At 44.9% G+C, this 15,758-nt stretch overlaps 2 protein-coding genes across 6 annotated transcripts in view; both read right to left on the reverse strand.

The window, feature by feature from the left end:
- Positions 1–1,814, reverse strand: part of LOC306700734 (S-arrestin-like) — a 10,572-nt gene extending 8,758 nt beyond the window's left edge. The window contains exons 1-2 of the mRNA XM_079165829.1: positions 1,757–1,814; positions 1–35 (exon numbers count right to left, since the gene is read on the reverse strand). The exon at positions 1–35 is cut by the window's left edge and continues 27 nt beyond it. Of these exons, the coding sequence (XP_079021955.1) occupies positions 1–21 (21 nt within the window). The 5' untranslated portion in view covers positions 22–35; positions 1,757–1,814. The remainder of the gene's footprint in view (positions 36–1,756) is intronic.
- A 1,632-nt stretch (positions 1,815–3,446) lies between these two features.
- atg16l1 (ATG16 autophagy related 16-like 1) lies at positions 3,447–15,443 on the reverse strand. Of its 5 annotated transcripts, XM_079165614.1 has the most exons (21): positions 15,240–15,443; positions 14,378–14,488; positions 14,161–14,254; positions 13,976–14,078; positions 13,649–13,722; positions 12,664–12,733; positions 11,871–12,052; positions 11,653–11,718; positions 11,487–11,573; positions 9,485–9,544; positions 9,336–9,380; positions 7,907–8,009; positions 7,298–7,403; positions 6,394–6,464; positions 5,802–5,873; positions 5,290–5,410; positions 5,079–5,184; positions 4,818–4,967; positions 4,334–4,381; positions 3,899–4,000; positions 3,447–3,789 (listed from the first exon to the last, which is right to left on the reverse strand). In XM_079165614.1, the coding sequence occupies exons 2-21, from the start codon at positions 14,481–14,483 to the stop codon at positions 3,696–3,698; spliced, it is 1,860 nt and encodes a 619-aa protein (XP_079021740.1). In that variant the 5' UTR covers positions 14,484–14,488; positions 15,240–15,443; the 3' UTR covers positions 3,447–3,695. The 5 variants fall into 5 exon arrangements, with proteins under 5 accessions (XP_079021740.1, XP_079021742.1, XP_079021741.1 ...); XM_079165616.1 differs by lacking the exon at positions 9,336–9,380; XM_079165615.1 differs by lacking the exon at positions 9,336–9,380 and having other exon boundaries at positions 7,907–8,012.
- Between the last annotated feature and the right edge of the window lie 315 nt (positions 15,444–15,758).

A 15,758-nucleotide genomic window follows, 5' to 3' on the forward strand; every position in this document is an offset into this window, starting at 1 on the left:
GACGACGTGTTTGGGACTCATGTTGACGTCACGACCTGCAGGAGAAACCCGACATGAAGACTCATCGGTTCAACACGGTTTAACTCAGGCTCAGACTACTTTCATGTTTCTGTGTTAAAGTCCATTCTAATTCAAATCAAAATGATTTCTTTCACCAACTGGACAATTAAACAAAAAGCCAGATTCATGAGTTCACATTCTCAGTTCACTATGAACCTGAACCCTCAGAGACTGAAGTTCACTATGAACCTGAACCCTCAAAGACTGAAGTTCACTATGAACCTTAACCCTCAAAGACTGAAGGATTCACTATGAACCTGAACCCTCAAAGACTGAAGTTCACTATGAACCTGAACCCTCAAAGACTGAAGGATTCACTATGAACCTGAACCCTCAGAGACTGAAGTTCACTATGAACCTGAACCCTCAAAGACTGAAGTTCACTATGAACCTTAACCCTCAAAGACTGAAGGATTCACTATGAACCTGAACCCTCAAAGACTGAAGTTCACTATGAACCTGAACCCTCAAAGACTGAAGTTCACTATGAACCTGAACCCTCAAAGACTGAAGTTCACTATGAACCTGAACCCTCAAAGACTGAAGGATTCACTATGAACCTGAACCCTCAAAGACTGAAGTTCACTATGAACCTGAACCCTCAAAGACTGAAGTTCACTATGAACCTGAACCCTCAAAGACTGAAGTTCACTATGAACCTGAACCCTCAAAGACTGAAGTTCACTATGCACCTTAACCCTCAAAGACTGAAGTTCACTATGAACCTGAACCCTCAGAGACTGAAGTTCACTATGAACCTGAACCCTCAAAGACTGAAGGATTCACTATGAACCTGAACCCTGAAGGATTCACTATGAACCTGAACCCTCAGAGACTGAAGTTCACTATGAACCTGAACCCTCAAAGACTGAAGTTCACTATGAACCTTAACCCTCAAAGACTGAAGGATTCACTATGAACCTGAACCCTCAGAGACTGAAGTTCACTATGAACCTGAACCCTCAAAGACTGAAGGATTCACTATGAACCTGAACCCTGAAGGATTCACTATGAACCTGAACCCTCAAAGACTGAAGGATTCACTATGAACCTGAACCCTCAGAGACTGAAGTTCACTATGAACCTGAACCCTGAAGGATTCATTATGAACCTGAACCCTCAGAGACTGAAGTTCACTATGAACCTGAACCCTCAAACACTGAAGTTCACTATGAACCTGAACCCTCAGAGACTGAAGTTCACTATGAACCTGAACCCTCAAAGACTGAAGGATTCACTATGAACCTGAACCCTGAAGGATTCACTATGAACCTGAACCCTCAAAGACTGAAGGATTCACTTTGAACCTGAACCCTCAGAGACTGAAGTTCACTATGAACCTGAACCCTGAAGGATTCATTATGAACCTGAACCCTCAGAGACGGAAGTTCACTATGAACCTGAACCCTCAGAGACTGAAGTTCACTATGAACCTGAACCCTCAGAGACTGAAGTTCACTATGAACCTGAACCCTCAGAGACTGAAGTTCACTATGAACCTTGTGAGTTCTTCAAGATCTCAGACTGCTGAGATCTTATTTTATCTTCAGCTAAACTTCTGAATAGATGTTTGTATTTTGTGTCGTTCCCATTAAGAGCACATTAAATTCAATGAAATCAGTCTGTGGTCAGTAAGAATAAGATGTTCAGTAACTTAAAGAATCATTTCAATCTGTGAGAGAGCAGAGACACTGACCTGAGAGCAGCGATGTGTTGAGCAGCAGCAGATTTCCAACAAGTGATCGACCATCAGAGCTGCGTTTATAACGAACACTCACGATGCGCCGGATCAGCACGCTGCTCATTACCGACCAACGCACTCAGGTAATCCACAGCTGCAGGTACAGGAGGCGTTCACTGGCCACAGGAAATCACAACACCTCTGAAAAAACACCCACAAAGATGCTTATTCTGACTTATTCTGTTTTAAAGTCTATAGATTCACAGTTTGTAGTTTTAAAGTCTATAGATTCAGTTTGTAGTTTTAAAGTCTATAGATTCACAGTTTGTAGTTTTAAAGTCTAGATTCACAGTTTGTAGTTTTAAAGTCTATATTCACAGTTTGTAGTTTTAAAGTATATATTCACAGTTTGTAGTTTTAAAGTATATAGATTTAGTTTGTAGTTTTAAAGTCTATAGATTCACAGTTTGTAGTTTTAAAGTCTAGATTCACAGTTTGTAGTTTTAAAGTCTATAGATTCACAGTTTGTAGTTTTAAAGTCTATAGATTCCGTTTGTAGTTTTAAAGTCTATAGATTCCGTTTGTAGTTTTAAAGTCTATAGATTCCGTTTGTAGTTTTAAAGTCTATAGATTCACAGTTTGTAGTTTTAAAGTCTATAGATTCAGTTTGTAGTTTTAAAGTCTATAGATTCAGTTTGTAGTTTTAAAGTCTATAGATTCAGTTTGTAGTTTTAAAGTCTATAGATTCAGTTTGTAGTTTTAAAGTCTATAGATTCAGTTTGTAGTTTTAAAGTCTATAGATTCAGTTTGTAGTTTTAAAGTCTATAGATTCAGTTTGTAGTTTTAAAGTCTATAGATTCAGTTTGTAGTTTTAAAGTCTATAGATTCAGTTTGTAGTTTTAAAGTCTATAGATTCAGTTTGTAGTTTTAAAGTCTATAGATTCAGTTTGTAGTTTTAAAGTCTATAGATTCAGTTTGTAGTTTTAAAGTCTATAGATTCACAGTTTGTAGTTTTAAAGTCTATAGATTCACAGTTTGTAGTTTTAAAGTCTATAGATTCACAGTTTGTAGTTTTAAAGTCTATAGATTCTCAGTTTGTAGTTTTAAAGTCTATAGATTCAGTTTGTAGTTTTAAAGTCTATAGATTCAGTTTGTAGTTCTAAAGTATAGATTTAGATTCTAGATGTAGAGAATCTACATACTCACATTTTGTAGATTCAATAACTTTTCATGAGTCTTTACATCAATGATTAATGATGATTCATAATGAATGTGAGTCATTCTGACATGATGATTGTTCCATCACGTCATCGTCATCTTCATCTCTGCTGAGCCGATTAGTCTCAGCAGACTCAGCAGTCTGTCTGCTGCATCAGCGCACACACACACACACACACACACACACACACACACACACACACACACACACACACACACACACACACGTTCTCTGTGGACGCCTCACCTCTAGTCTGTCCTACGAGTAACAACAACACTATAAGCAGAGTTAGTCACTCCAATAGCAAAATGCATGAAACTAACAAATTTAAAAACATACATTTACACAGTGCAGTGAGGTTAGTTATGTTAGTGAGTCAACTTATTTAGCAGCAGAGACGTCTTGATGAACGATGGATTCAGCAGGACACTGACCCGCCGGTGTATATTCATGTCAAACGTGTGGTTAAAACAGCTCAGATAACCGTTAATAAAGACTTTATTATTAACTCTTCCAGCTTGATGAAGTTTAAACATGGTGGAGGCAGTTTGAATTAAAACACATTAAAAGCTTCTCAAAGCGTCCAAAGATGAAACGTAAACATTAGATTCAGTCCGTGTTCACGTTCAACACCAAGAGTTCAACACGTCTGATCCAGAGTTCAACAAGGAGCTCCATCTTCAACACAAACGTCCTACTCTTCTTCATCATCTTCATCATCAGGACTGCAGCCAATCACATGTCAGACCACAGGATGGCGCGGCTTCCTTTCTCCACGCTGGCCACGAACGCTCCTGAAGGCGACCAGGACACCGAGTTGATGGCAGAGCTGCAGAAAACAACCAGTTATTCTCTATTTGTCCTCCAGTCAACAAACGTTACCGATCAAACACAAAACACCGTCACAGCTCCTGTTCTGGGGTCAGTCCGGTTCTCACTTGTGGTTCCGGTCCAGAGTCCGGTCCACTTTCCCCGTCAGGACATTCCAGATGTACAGAGCTCCATCAGCTGATCCACCGGCCACGTAGCTGCCGTCAGGACTGAACACAACAGCAGCAGCTCAAACACATGATGTAGAAGAAGACTAGTTCTCTCTGTTCACATTAACATCACAGTGAGAAGACTAGTTCTCTGTTCACATTAACATCACAGTAAGAAGACTAGTTCTCTGTTCACATTAACATCACAGTAAGAAGACTAGTTCTCTGTTCACATTAACATCACAGTAAGAAGACTAGTTCTCTGTTCACATTAACATCACACACACACTATGTTTGGGAATGACTGAAGAGAACATTTGTTCTGTTCATGTTTTTACTCTTCAACACATTAGATTCTAGGAACATGAAGCCGTGAAGAACCGCTGAACTCACCTGAAGGTCACTCTGGTCCAGTCGGCTCCACACTTGAAGCCCTGAGCACTAAACACACAAAACACACGTTAATAACACGTTAATAACACGTTAATAACCAGGACCAGAACATCAGAGTCCACCTTCACAGTGGTCCCTGAGCTGGGTCACACCTGACCCATGGGCTCGTGGTGTAACCAGTGTAATCACCATAGTGTGTAATAAGTCTCTTGATATCAGACATGAAGCAGTAGTTCAGGTTAGAAGCATTAACGGTGAAAGTCTAAAGTCATGGAGAGCGGAGGACTTCAGAAGCTCTGGCGTCATGAAGTCGCAGGTTTGGGAGCATTTTGTTCTGTAACTTCTAATGACGAAGAGGACAAAACGTTACGGCGTTTACAGAGAAACACACACGACATCGGCAAAACATCGGACATTTCTTTGCCGATCCGAAAAATGATCCGATCCGTTTGTGACCCGCTGCTCCTCTACTCTCTGAACTCACCTGAACGTCTGCCGGACGGCGTTGGTGCGCAGGTCGATGATCTTCACCAGGTCGTCTCTGGAGCAGGTGAGCAGCTCTGTGCGGTCGTGGTTCAGGTCCAGAGAGGTCACTCTGCCAAACAGCTCCAGCTCCTGAACGATGCTCTCCGCTCTGAGCACAACACGACAACATAACTCCTCTACAGCGTGACAGAGAACCACCGGTCCAGTCTCTGGATGAGTGGTTTACATTCTGATTATTAATGTTCATGATTAAACTGACCTGATGTCCCAGAATCTCACTTTCTTGTCGAAGTGTCCGCTCATGACGCACTGCTCCGTGCACACGATGTCGTTACAGCTGGAACCAGCGAACACCGTCTTCATACCTGCACAGGTGAGACAGCAGGTGACGACTCAGCAGACTGAACACAATGTGCCGACTCATCACTAGACCCGGACTACGGTTGCTATGGGAACAAGCGGTCACGTACAGACTTTGCTGCGGAGGTCCCAGAGTTTGAGAGTTCGGTCGTAGCTCCCGGAGACGATGCGAGCGTTGTCCAGCAGGAAGCGAGCTGACAGCACCTTCCCGCTGTGACCCGTCAAGGTGTGCTACAGGAACAAAACACACGCTCAGACCTCCAACACCAGACTGACTTCAACAAGCAAACGCAGTCCTATGGTCTCAGTAGAAGAGTGAGATCAGCACTCAGGCCCCGCCTCCTCAGCCACAGCTCCTCACTGATTGGTTCTGTTGGATGACATCATCACACTGAGCCTGTACGGTCTCTGTACAGACTCGCACTGTGATGTCACATCCTGTCTGTCAGCAGCTCCTGGGACCACCAGTGCACCACTAGAGCATGATGGGAGCACAGGGCAGGGGCTGCTGGGAGCCAAAATGGCCGATGAGGGGGATCTGAGATTCAGACCTTTTACATAACATCACAGACCAGAAGACTGGACACGGTACCGGTTCAGAGTCTAAGAACTGAAGACTCACTCTCAGTCTGTAGTCGTCTACGGTCCAGATACGACTGGCGAAGTCATTGGAGGCCGCCAGCAGGTACGAGCCCTGAAGACGCAGAACCAACACACATACAACACGTCCTTCAAAAGGCTGAGAACACATGAACACATGAACCTCGTGTCCTTGAAAGGTGAGGACACGAGGAATCAAAGACACTGTAATCAGACAGTTCATAGAACATGCAGACCTTCAATCACTTTGTATTTCTACCACAGAGAAGACTTGTACTTTATACTTCTTATGTTCTCATGTTATGAGTCTGGATTATATTTGACTGGTTTTAGAAGAAAATGCTTCACAATACAATTTAAAAACCACCTTTAACTCAGTTAACTCTGAATGTTTAGCATTTCTTATTTTACAGATGAAAATATCCAGATTAACCAACAATGGAGCGAATACACACACACACACACACACACACACACACACACACACACACACACACACACACACACACACACACACACACACACACACACACACACACACACACACACACACACACACACACACACACACACACACACACACACACACACACGATGAATCCTGAAACACTCACAGCGCTGTCGAACTCGATGCTGGTGATTCCAGCGTTGCTGCCCGTCAGAGCTCCTTTAGGCTCACAGCGACCTGAACACATGAAGATCAAAGCAGGATTCAACACACGTCTGTGTCTACAGTAGGAACATAGAGACCATCAGGATTCAGAATATAAGAGACTGAAGGAGATTTGTTCATCTCATCCAGAGCCGAGTCACTTCATGATGATGTTCACATGCACAGAGCTGTAGACCACTTCAGCAGTAACACAAGTAACTACCAGAGGTCCACCACAGAGGTCTACCACAGAGGTCCACCACAGAGGTCCACCACAGAGGTCCACCACAGAGGTCTACCACAGAGGTCCACCACAGAGGTCCACCACAGAGGTCTACCACAGAGGTCTACCACAGAGGTCCACCACAGAGGTCCACCACAGAGGTCCACCACAGAGGTCCACCACAGAGGTCCACCACAGAGGTCTACCACAGAGGTCCACCACAGAGGTCCACCACAGAGGTCTACCACAGAGGTCTACCACAGAGGTCCACCACAGAGGTCTACCACAGAGGTCCACCACAGAGGTCCACCACAGAGGTCTACCACAGAGGTCCACCACAGAGGTCCACCACAGAGGTCTACCACAGAGGTCTACCACAGAGGTCCACCACAGAGGTCCACCACAGAGGTCTACCACAGAGGTCCACCACAGAGGTCCACCACAGAGGTCTACCACAGAGGTCTACCACAGAGGTCCACCACAGAGGTCCACCACAGAGGTCCACCACAGAGGTCCACCACAGAGGTCCACCACAGAGGTCCACCACAGAGGTCCACCACAGAGGTCTACCACAGAGGTCTACCACAGAGGTCCACCACAGAGGTCTACCTGTGGGAACCACTGAAACCTGAAGAGAACTCACCTGCGACAACCTCCCACAACTTGACCTTGCGGTCCATCCCTCCTGTTGCTAGGAGACGAGATCCAGGGCTGAACCTCACTGCATTGACCTCACCGTCGTGAGCTTCCTGAATACACACACACACACACACACACACACACACACACACACACACACTATGAACCAATGAAAACATCCGTTTCTCTTCTGGTTTTGGTCTCGGGTTGAAAACTGGAGATCATCTCCTCCCTCCTCCTCCTCCTCCTCCTCCTCCTCCTCCTCCTCCTGCTCACTGATTGGTTCTGTTGGATGACATCATCACACTGAGCCTGTAGGGTCTCTGTACCGACTCACACTGTGATGTCACATCCTGTCTATCTGTCAGCAGCTGTTGGGACCACCACTGCACCACTAGAGCATGATGGGAGCACAGAGCAGGGGCTGATGGGAGCAGGAGGGATTGTGGGTAATCAGACCTTTTACTGCTCATCACTGACCAATGAGGCTTCACCTATTGAACACACCTCAATCTATGACGTCATTGATCAGCTGGGCAAACACTACAAGACATCACAGATCAATGAACATGGAGCATTTTAACCAGCATGCATCACTCCCCCGGTTACTTACAAACACGTGCAGAGCTGTTGAAGGGACTCGAACCTCTGCACACACTCCAGTCGGGGCTTCAGGGTGTTCAGGTGAGGAGCTGAAAGAGTTGGCAGGTCGACGCCTGCTGAGGAAGAGGAGCACAGTCATAAGTCAGTCTAACGATGCCGTCCAACCAGCCCAACCCCAGCAGCGCCCGTCCAACCCGCCTACGAACGCCAGCGACAGACGAGCTGCGTCTGACGTTTGTCAATTTAAAAGATAAATAGATAAATAAAGATTAAAAGAAAGTTTCATATCATCATAGAACAACCGAAGGTTATTATGTTTTCACTGCCCCCCCATTAAATGATGACGTATACTCGATTCTTTAATTTCTTAAAGTGGAACAAAAGGTCACGAGCACGAATTGCACCAGGACGCTTTTAAAGCAAACTGTTAGCAACATGAGCCGAGGTTAGGAGCACAAACAGGCTGCAGCTCCAAAGACTGGGCTTAATAAAGACCGACTCAGGAGTTAGGACCAGGTTTAGTAGAGACCAGCTGGCCTGTTCACCACTAGTCTTCACTTAGTCTCACAGTAAACAGGACTAGTACTGATTGATACCTTTGATTGAGTCAATAATCGATCATGTGATTAGAGCTGGGCCATGAATCCATTCATCAATAATTCATCATTGAGGATGTTTAAAATAGGAACGGTATTATTATTATTATTATTATTATTATATACATTATTATAATGTATTGGTTTAGCTGATTGTAGTCCAGGTGAATATCAACATGATGATGATTATGATGATGATGATGATGAAGGTCTTAATACGGTGAATTAACCATAAAGATGATAAAAACACAGAACTCACATGAAGACAATTTCAATGTAGTTTTGTTGAAGAAAAAAAATAAAATAAAACTACATTAAAATACAAAGTCTGATGAAGTTGTTCAGATACACATCCCATAATCAGGCCGAATGCCATGTATGAATAATAATAATAATTATGATCAATAATCATTAATATGATTAACTACCTACACATACAGAAGGTTGAAGGTGAATTAGGGGAACTTTTAACAATCAAAGAAACAACTCATCAGCTGTAGATACGTTTAATTCTTTACTTTAGAAAACTGAAGATTATAACAGATTATTGCTTTAGTAATGAGATTATTGCCAATCTAATCTCGTCACTACAATCGTCACCGTGTGTTCACTGACCGCAAAACGACCAACAGCCAATCACGAGACTCTTAACTGACAGCCAATCACGAGACTTAGTGGGTACGATGTTATTATTATTAGTGATGATAAATAATCAAAACAGATGCTGCCAGCGAGTCCAATAATAAATATTATTAACAGTATAATAAATAATAGAGCTCGAGTCAGCCAGCTGTCAATCAAAGAGCTAACAGTGTGAACAGGTGAACACACAGAGTCCTTCACCTGGAGAGCGGGGGGGCGAGTCCAGACTTGACACACTCAGACACGCTGCAGACAGACAGGTAGATAGACAGGTGGTCAATCACAACATGGACAGTCCAGACCTGCAGAGACCTGCAGAGACCTGGACCGATGAGCTAACAGCTACATACCCAAATATGTTGGAGATGGAGTCCAGCAGACCACCAGGAGGAGGCTGGGAGGTTCTCTTACTGCAGAAACATAAAAACTAAATGATATCAGAAAAGTGTCTTGTTGTGTTTGACCATCTGAACATCTGACACACGGCCATGACAGTCATTCATTATCTTAACCCTAGACAGTATGGAGCTCAATGTGTCCTAACTTTAGCCTTATTAACAGTATTTAGCTCTCCAACATGTGTCCTAACTTTAGAGCCCTATTCAGCATTCCCTGAGCTAGCATGACACAGCGTTTCTCATTATCTAGACTGAGCTAGCATGACACAGCGTTTCTCATTATCTAGACTGAGCTAGCATGACGCAGCTTTTCTCATTATCTAGACTGAGCTAGCATGACGCAGCGTTTCTCATTATCTAGACTGAGCTAGCATGACGCAGCGTTTCTCATTATCTAGACTCTGAGCTAGCATGACGCAGCGTTTCTCATTATCTAGACTGAGCTAGCATGACGCAGCGTTTCTCATTATCTAGACTGAGCTAGCATGACGCAGCGTTTCTCATTATCTAGACTGAGCTAGCATGACGCAGCGTTTCTCATTATCTAGACTGAGCTAGCATGACGCAGCGTTTCTCATTATCTAGACTGAGCTAGCATGACGCAGCGTTTCTCATTATCTAGACTGAGCTAGCATGACGCAGCGTTTCTCATTATCTAGACTGAGCTAGCATGACGCAGCGTTTCTCATTATCTAGACTGAGCTAGCATGACGCAGCGTTTCTCATTATCTAGACTCTGAGCTAGCATGACGCAGCGTTTCTCATTATCTAGACTGAGCTAGCATGACGCAGCGTTTCTCATTATCTAGACTCTGAGCTAGCGTGAGTGTTTCTCATTCATTTTGAGTTAAGATCACATCAAGCTCCGTGAGATGTTAAGTCTCACCTAAGTGTGACTTTTTATCCAAACTCAACACAGATCTCATTGGACGAGGGCCATAGGCACCACAGAGGATTTCCTGTGCTACAGCCTGATGTCACAGCATCTACAAAAAAACAGCGTCACCTCCAACGCGCTGCCATCCCACGCCATTCGAGTTGCATGATAGGAGGTGCGCACAACGTTGTGGCTTTTAATAAAACCTAGGAATAGTCTATATTCGCTGAACGAACAATAGACTGTTTTGGATCCCAAAGGAGAAGCAGCCCCGCAACTCTGCCAACTTTAACCTGCAGAAGGCAGACGCAGCTTCTTCAGAGGAAGAGGTCAAAACTCTCTCCAATTAGGTCGACATTTGCCAGTCGTAAGGACGAGAATCCCCTCGACGTCCGAGGAACCCCGCTGCAATACCGAGGTTTTATCGCTGCGCAGCTTGAAGCTCCGGACTCAGAGTTTAACCAAGAAACTCAAAAAACCACATCGACCGCTACGAAGTCATCTCAGAGTAAGAGGGTTGTGTCTGGGCAGAGATAGGTCATAGTGTGTTTATTACCTTGTTTGTTTTGTTCCAAGTTTACTGTGTTGTTATAACATGTTCTTGTGCGTGTTTACGGACTAAAAACTGTTGTGTTCCATAGTGCTGCAATAGTGTTACGTTAGATCAGTCACCACAAGTAAGGTTGGGAAGCGTAGTATCGATAAAATCCTCACGATACCCTAAGTCTACTTCCTTCATGCTCACTAACTCTAAACATGAACCTACTGCTCTAAAAGACAGTAAAGTTGTACGAGAAGGCCGGAGTCTGCAAAGACTGGAGGTAGTTCAATAATAAAAACAAGCTTTAGATTGTTGCACACCTTCATCAGTCTATCCAGAAAACTACAGATTATAATCTTTCTCATGGCCTCTGCTTGTATGAGTGGAACACTAAAAGGACTCTGATGCTGCTGCACCAGAGTCTGGAGGACTTTTGGAGGCTTTAATAAAATACTTACTTTAAAACTCAGCAGTAAAAGTTTTATGACTAGTAATAGTTTGTGTTTCACAGTCTAGTTAGTTTATTCTGGTCTCACCTGGGAGTTCTGCTGAGCGATCTCTTCGGCGAGGTCTCTCCGGCTCCCTTCCCGCCGTCCTCTGCCAGAACCTCGATGTCGTCGTCCCTGAAGATGAACCCAGAGTCAGTGAAGACATGACGGAGCTTTATTTCTGTCAAACTACATGAAAGTTCAGAGTACTGACGGCTCGATGGGAAGAGGCTCTTTGGCTGCGTCTGCCAGTTCCTTCTGCAGTTTGGCCTGTCTGCGTCTGAAACACCAACCAGAGGATCAACCAGAGGACCAACCAGAGGACCAACCAGAGGACCAACCAGAGGACCAACCAGAGGACCAACTAGAGGACCAACCAGAGGACCAACCAGAGGACCAACCAGCCCCCCCACCCTCCTCCAGGTGGCTCACCTGGTGTCCTTCTCGTTCTCTGCGTTCAGCTTGTTGGCCTCCTGAGCTTTCTCAGCCATCCAACGAGAGACCAGCTCCTGGTTGTCGTCTGTGGTCTTCCTCAGCTTCTCCTCCAGAGCAGAGAAGGTGATCTGCAGGGCGTCGTACTCATCCTTCAGGGTCTGGTTCGCCCTCTCCAGGTCCTGCAGGATCACAGGAAGTCATAAAAAAAATAAATACAGCATCTGATAACCTGAAAGACGTTAATGATCACGATCACAACCACAAAGCTCTCGACCCAATAGAACGGAATCAGATCTGCTCCAGATAGAACACATGGAGACGAAAGATCATCTTCACTTCAAATAGACGTTTACATATAAAAAGGTCTCAGGTTGAAAACTGGAGATCATCTCCCTCCTCCTCCTCAGCCTCACGCTCCTCACTGATAGGTTCTGTTGGATGACATCATCACACTGAGCCTGTAGGGTCTCTGTACCGACTCACACTGTGATGTCACATCCTGTGTCTGTCAGCAGCTCCTGGGACCACCTTGCACCACTAGAGCATGATGGGAGCACAGAGCAGGGGCTGCTGGGAGCTAGAGGGCAGCAGGAGAGGACTGTGGGTAATCAGACCTTTTACTGCTCATCACTGACCTTCATCACGTCTCCAAACACTCAACTATTGAAATCTTACATAAAGCACTGAGCATTAAGGAAGCATTGAAGTAGCTCTCATCACGACTGGGTCCCATTAGGAACCTCGTTATGAGAGGAACACCTGAGTCCGTCAGGTCCAGGTGAGGGTTTACCTGAAGGCAGCTCCTCAGCTCCCGACAGTCTCCCTCCAGGGTGGTTATCTGCTGCTGGTACTCCAACATCCTGCAAACACAAATGGAGACGCATGATGGGAGGTCAGGTCCACAGCCAGGGCCGGCTCCAGGGCCATTACTTCTTTTGTTATTGTTATTCTACTTTATCCACTTCTGTTATTATTATTAGTCATGTTTCCATCATTATTGTTCTGACTACTCTTGTATGAATCATTTCTGTCATATTGAATGAGAACTATTGTCTGTGTGACGCTCACGGAGGGGGCGTGTCTACAGCACCGGTCTGTGGATTTCATAGCATGGCTCAAGCACTTTAACCAGATTTTGAAACCCCTTGTTTTCCACAACGGAGAATGTCCTCACGTCTGCAGCAATAGATGCTGTAACAGCTTTAGCCCGGTCTGATTCTGCCACAAACGGTTTCTTAAATGCCGCGATGATACGTTGTATCGCTGACAGACCGGGATGGTGTCTCTTCATATGTGTGGACATGTCCGATGTCTCTTTAAACAACGCCTACACACAGGAACGGTTTTGTCCACCACCCTTATCCGTCATTATTAGTAACAATGAAGCCAAACTTAAATGACACCGGGAGCTTCTGAAGTCCCTCCACTCGCCATGACTTCCACCGTTAAATGCTTTTAAGCTGCTCCGTTCACGTGAACACACTACTGCTTCACATCTGTTCACTGACGCTCTGCATTGATATTCGGGGACTTGCTACTTCAAAAGGAACAGCAGCAGTAACACTTTATTACACACTATGATGATTAAACTGTAAAAAAAAAAAATACTCAATTAATCTGCGGTTCACAAGTGTGCCGAACCACGAGGGGTGATCCGAACCACGGGGGGTGATCCGAACCACGGGGGGCGATCCGAACCGATCACGGATAGATCCGTGACACCACTAATAAATAAATAAATAAATATATAAATATATATACGAGTGTGTACATACTTGGCCTCGTTGCTCTGGATCTCTTTGTCTTTCAGTTGAATCTGGTTGTTCAGTTCGATCACATTCTGAGCCAGCTGGAGGACAAAGATCAATAAGAAGTGTTGGTTAAGGTTAGTTAGTTAATGATGTCATGCAGGTCAGATTTCAGTCTCAACAGACAGAAAATGACATAATTTACAAAAACATCTCAAATATGAAAGAAATCCCTAAATGTGTAGTTCATCAGACCTGACTGTCGTCAGTAGAGCTTCTGCTTGTAATGCAGTGACATCACTTCCTGTGTGTGATGCAGTGACATCACTTCCTGTGTGTGATGCAGTGACCCACCTCTCCTCGTTTCTTGTGCAGCTCCGTCAGCTCCTCCTGGTGTTTGATTCTCATCTGAGACATCTCCTGCTGCAGGACATCACTACGGCCGTCTGTCCCCGTGCTGAGGGTGAGACGGGGACACGTAACAAGGGGGACGCGTCACAAGAGGGACACATAAAGGAGACAGGAAGTTGAGGACTCACCTGGCCTCGTGTCCTCTCTGGACGTCATACTTGTCCGTCTGGTATCTTTCTGACAGAACAGTCTGCAGGTCTGACTTCTCCAGAAGACGGTTATCTGAACACAGAAAGACAGAAAGTTCATTCAACTGTCTGTCCCCACTGAGACAGCCTGTCTGTTTGAGACAGTGTGAGAGAGGGAGGGAGACAATGAGGGAGTAAGACAGGAGGAGAGACTCACACTGGAGGACGATCTCCTCAAAGGCTTGTCTCTGAACTCGGTCTCTGACCTTCAGCTGCTCTGAGATGTGTCTCTTCCATGAACACTCACACCTCCGCTCAGCCATGACACCTAAGAGACAGAATTGTATTAGTCTGTTTTGTTCTGCTAATCAACACAATGTAAATGATAAATAATCCAAAATATATCTGTATTTATTATGATCATAAATACTATAATGTAAAACACGTGAACTAATGTCAGAATATGTCTCCATGTCGTCCCGTAGCTGGGTACAGAAAACTAAGTTCATCTGTAAACGTTCAACGTGTAAACACACGGTGGCACATTCATTAACGAGCAGGTTGCATCGATAAGTATCATCACATAGCTGCTGATAGCTTCTCTCTGTTAGCAGGTGTTGCTAAAGGGAACCAACACGTTGAGGCTAACAGGCCAACATGCTGAAGGGAACCAACACGGCGAGGATAACATGTTAACAGGCGTACATGCTAAATAGAACCAACACGGCGAGGCTAACAGGCGTACATGCTAAAGGGAAGCAACAGGGTGATGCTAACAGACGTACATGCTAACAGGCGCACATGCTAAAGGGAACCAACACGGTGAGGCTAACGGGCTAACATACTAAAGGGAACCAACACGATGAGGCTAACAGGCGTACATGCTAACATGCTAAAGGGAACCAACACGGCGAGGCTAACATGCTAAAGGCGCGGTCTTCTCTACGATAACATTAAATCAGCTGGAGGATAAACAACATGTCGCGTATCTTTGACGCGCTCTCGGTGTGGCGTTTGTCCGCGTGACTCGACATGTTAGCATGCTACGTTAGCCACTAGCTGCAGCGCGTTAAACTTACAGCATCTAATTAACTGTGGCTCCGTTCTTCTTCTCCGGTATCCTCGTTAACCGTCCGCGGGTTCGTCTCACGGTGCTCTGTGATAAACGGTCCGGGTTCTCTTCTTCTTCTTAACCGACATCATCAGCCGCCTCCCTCCAACTCTGCGACATTTTGGCTCCGACACACACTTCCGGGATTGTCGTACGAATATGACGTCATGATTAAATACCAGTGGGACCACACAGTCCTGTGCGCACGTGGGATAAGATGCTCTTTCTGCTGTGTGCGTCCTCACAACACTACGTCCTATGTCCTTTCCTCACCACTTCTCCTTCACCTCGATGGACAGTGCAGTTTAGTCACAGCCGTCCAATCACAGTGGAGGAGGGGCGGGACATATACCTTCGACAAAAGACGTGATGAAACGTGTTTTATTATATTATTATTATTATTATGAGTATGTTGTGGTCTTATTGTTTACATTCTTCTTACTATGGACGTTTGACGCAACCAAAGCATCGAAGATTAAAAAACGTT

Source organism: Pholis gunnellus (genome assembly GCF_910591455.1).
Source record: "Pholis gunnellus genome assembly, chromosome: 9".
Classification (NCBI taxonomy): Eukaryota; Metazoa; Chordata; class Actinopteri; order Perciformes; family Pholidae; genus Pholis; species Pholis gunnellus.

Coding starts and splice junctions, on each gene's coding strand:
- atg16l1 (XM_079165614.1), bottom strand. CDS start 14,483: ATGGCTGAGCGGAGGTGTGAGTGTTCATGGAAGAGACACATCTCAGAG. Junction 13,723..13,975: donor TGCACAAGAAACGAGGAGAG/GTGGGTCACTGC, acceptor TTTGTCCTCCAG/CTGGCTCAGAATGTGATCGA. Junction 5,874..6,393: donor GCATCGAGTTCGACAGCGCT/GTGAGTGTTTCA, acceptor CTGCGTCTTCAG/GGCTCGTACCTGCTGGCGGC.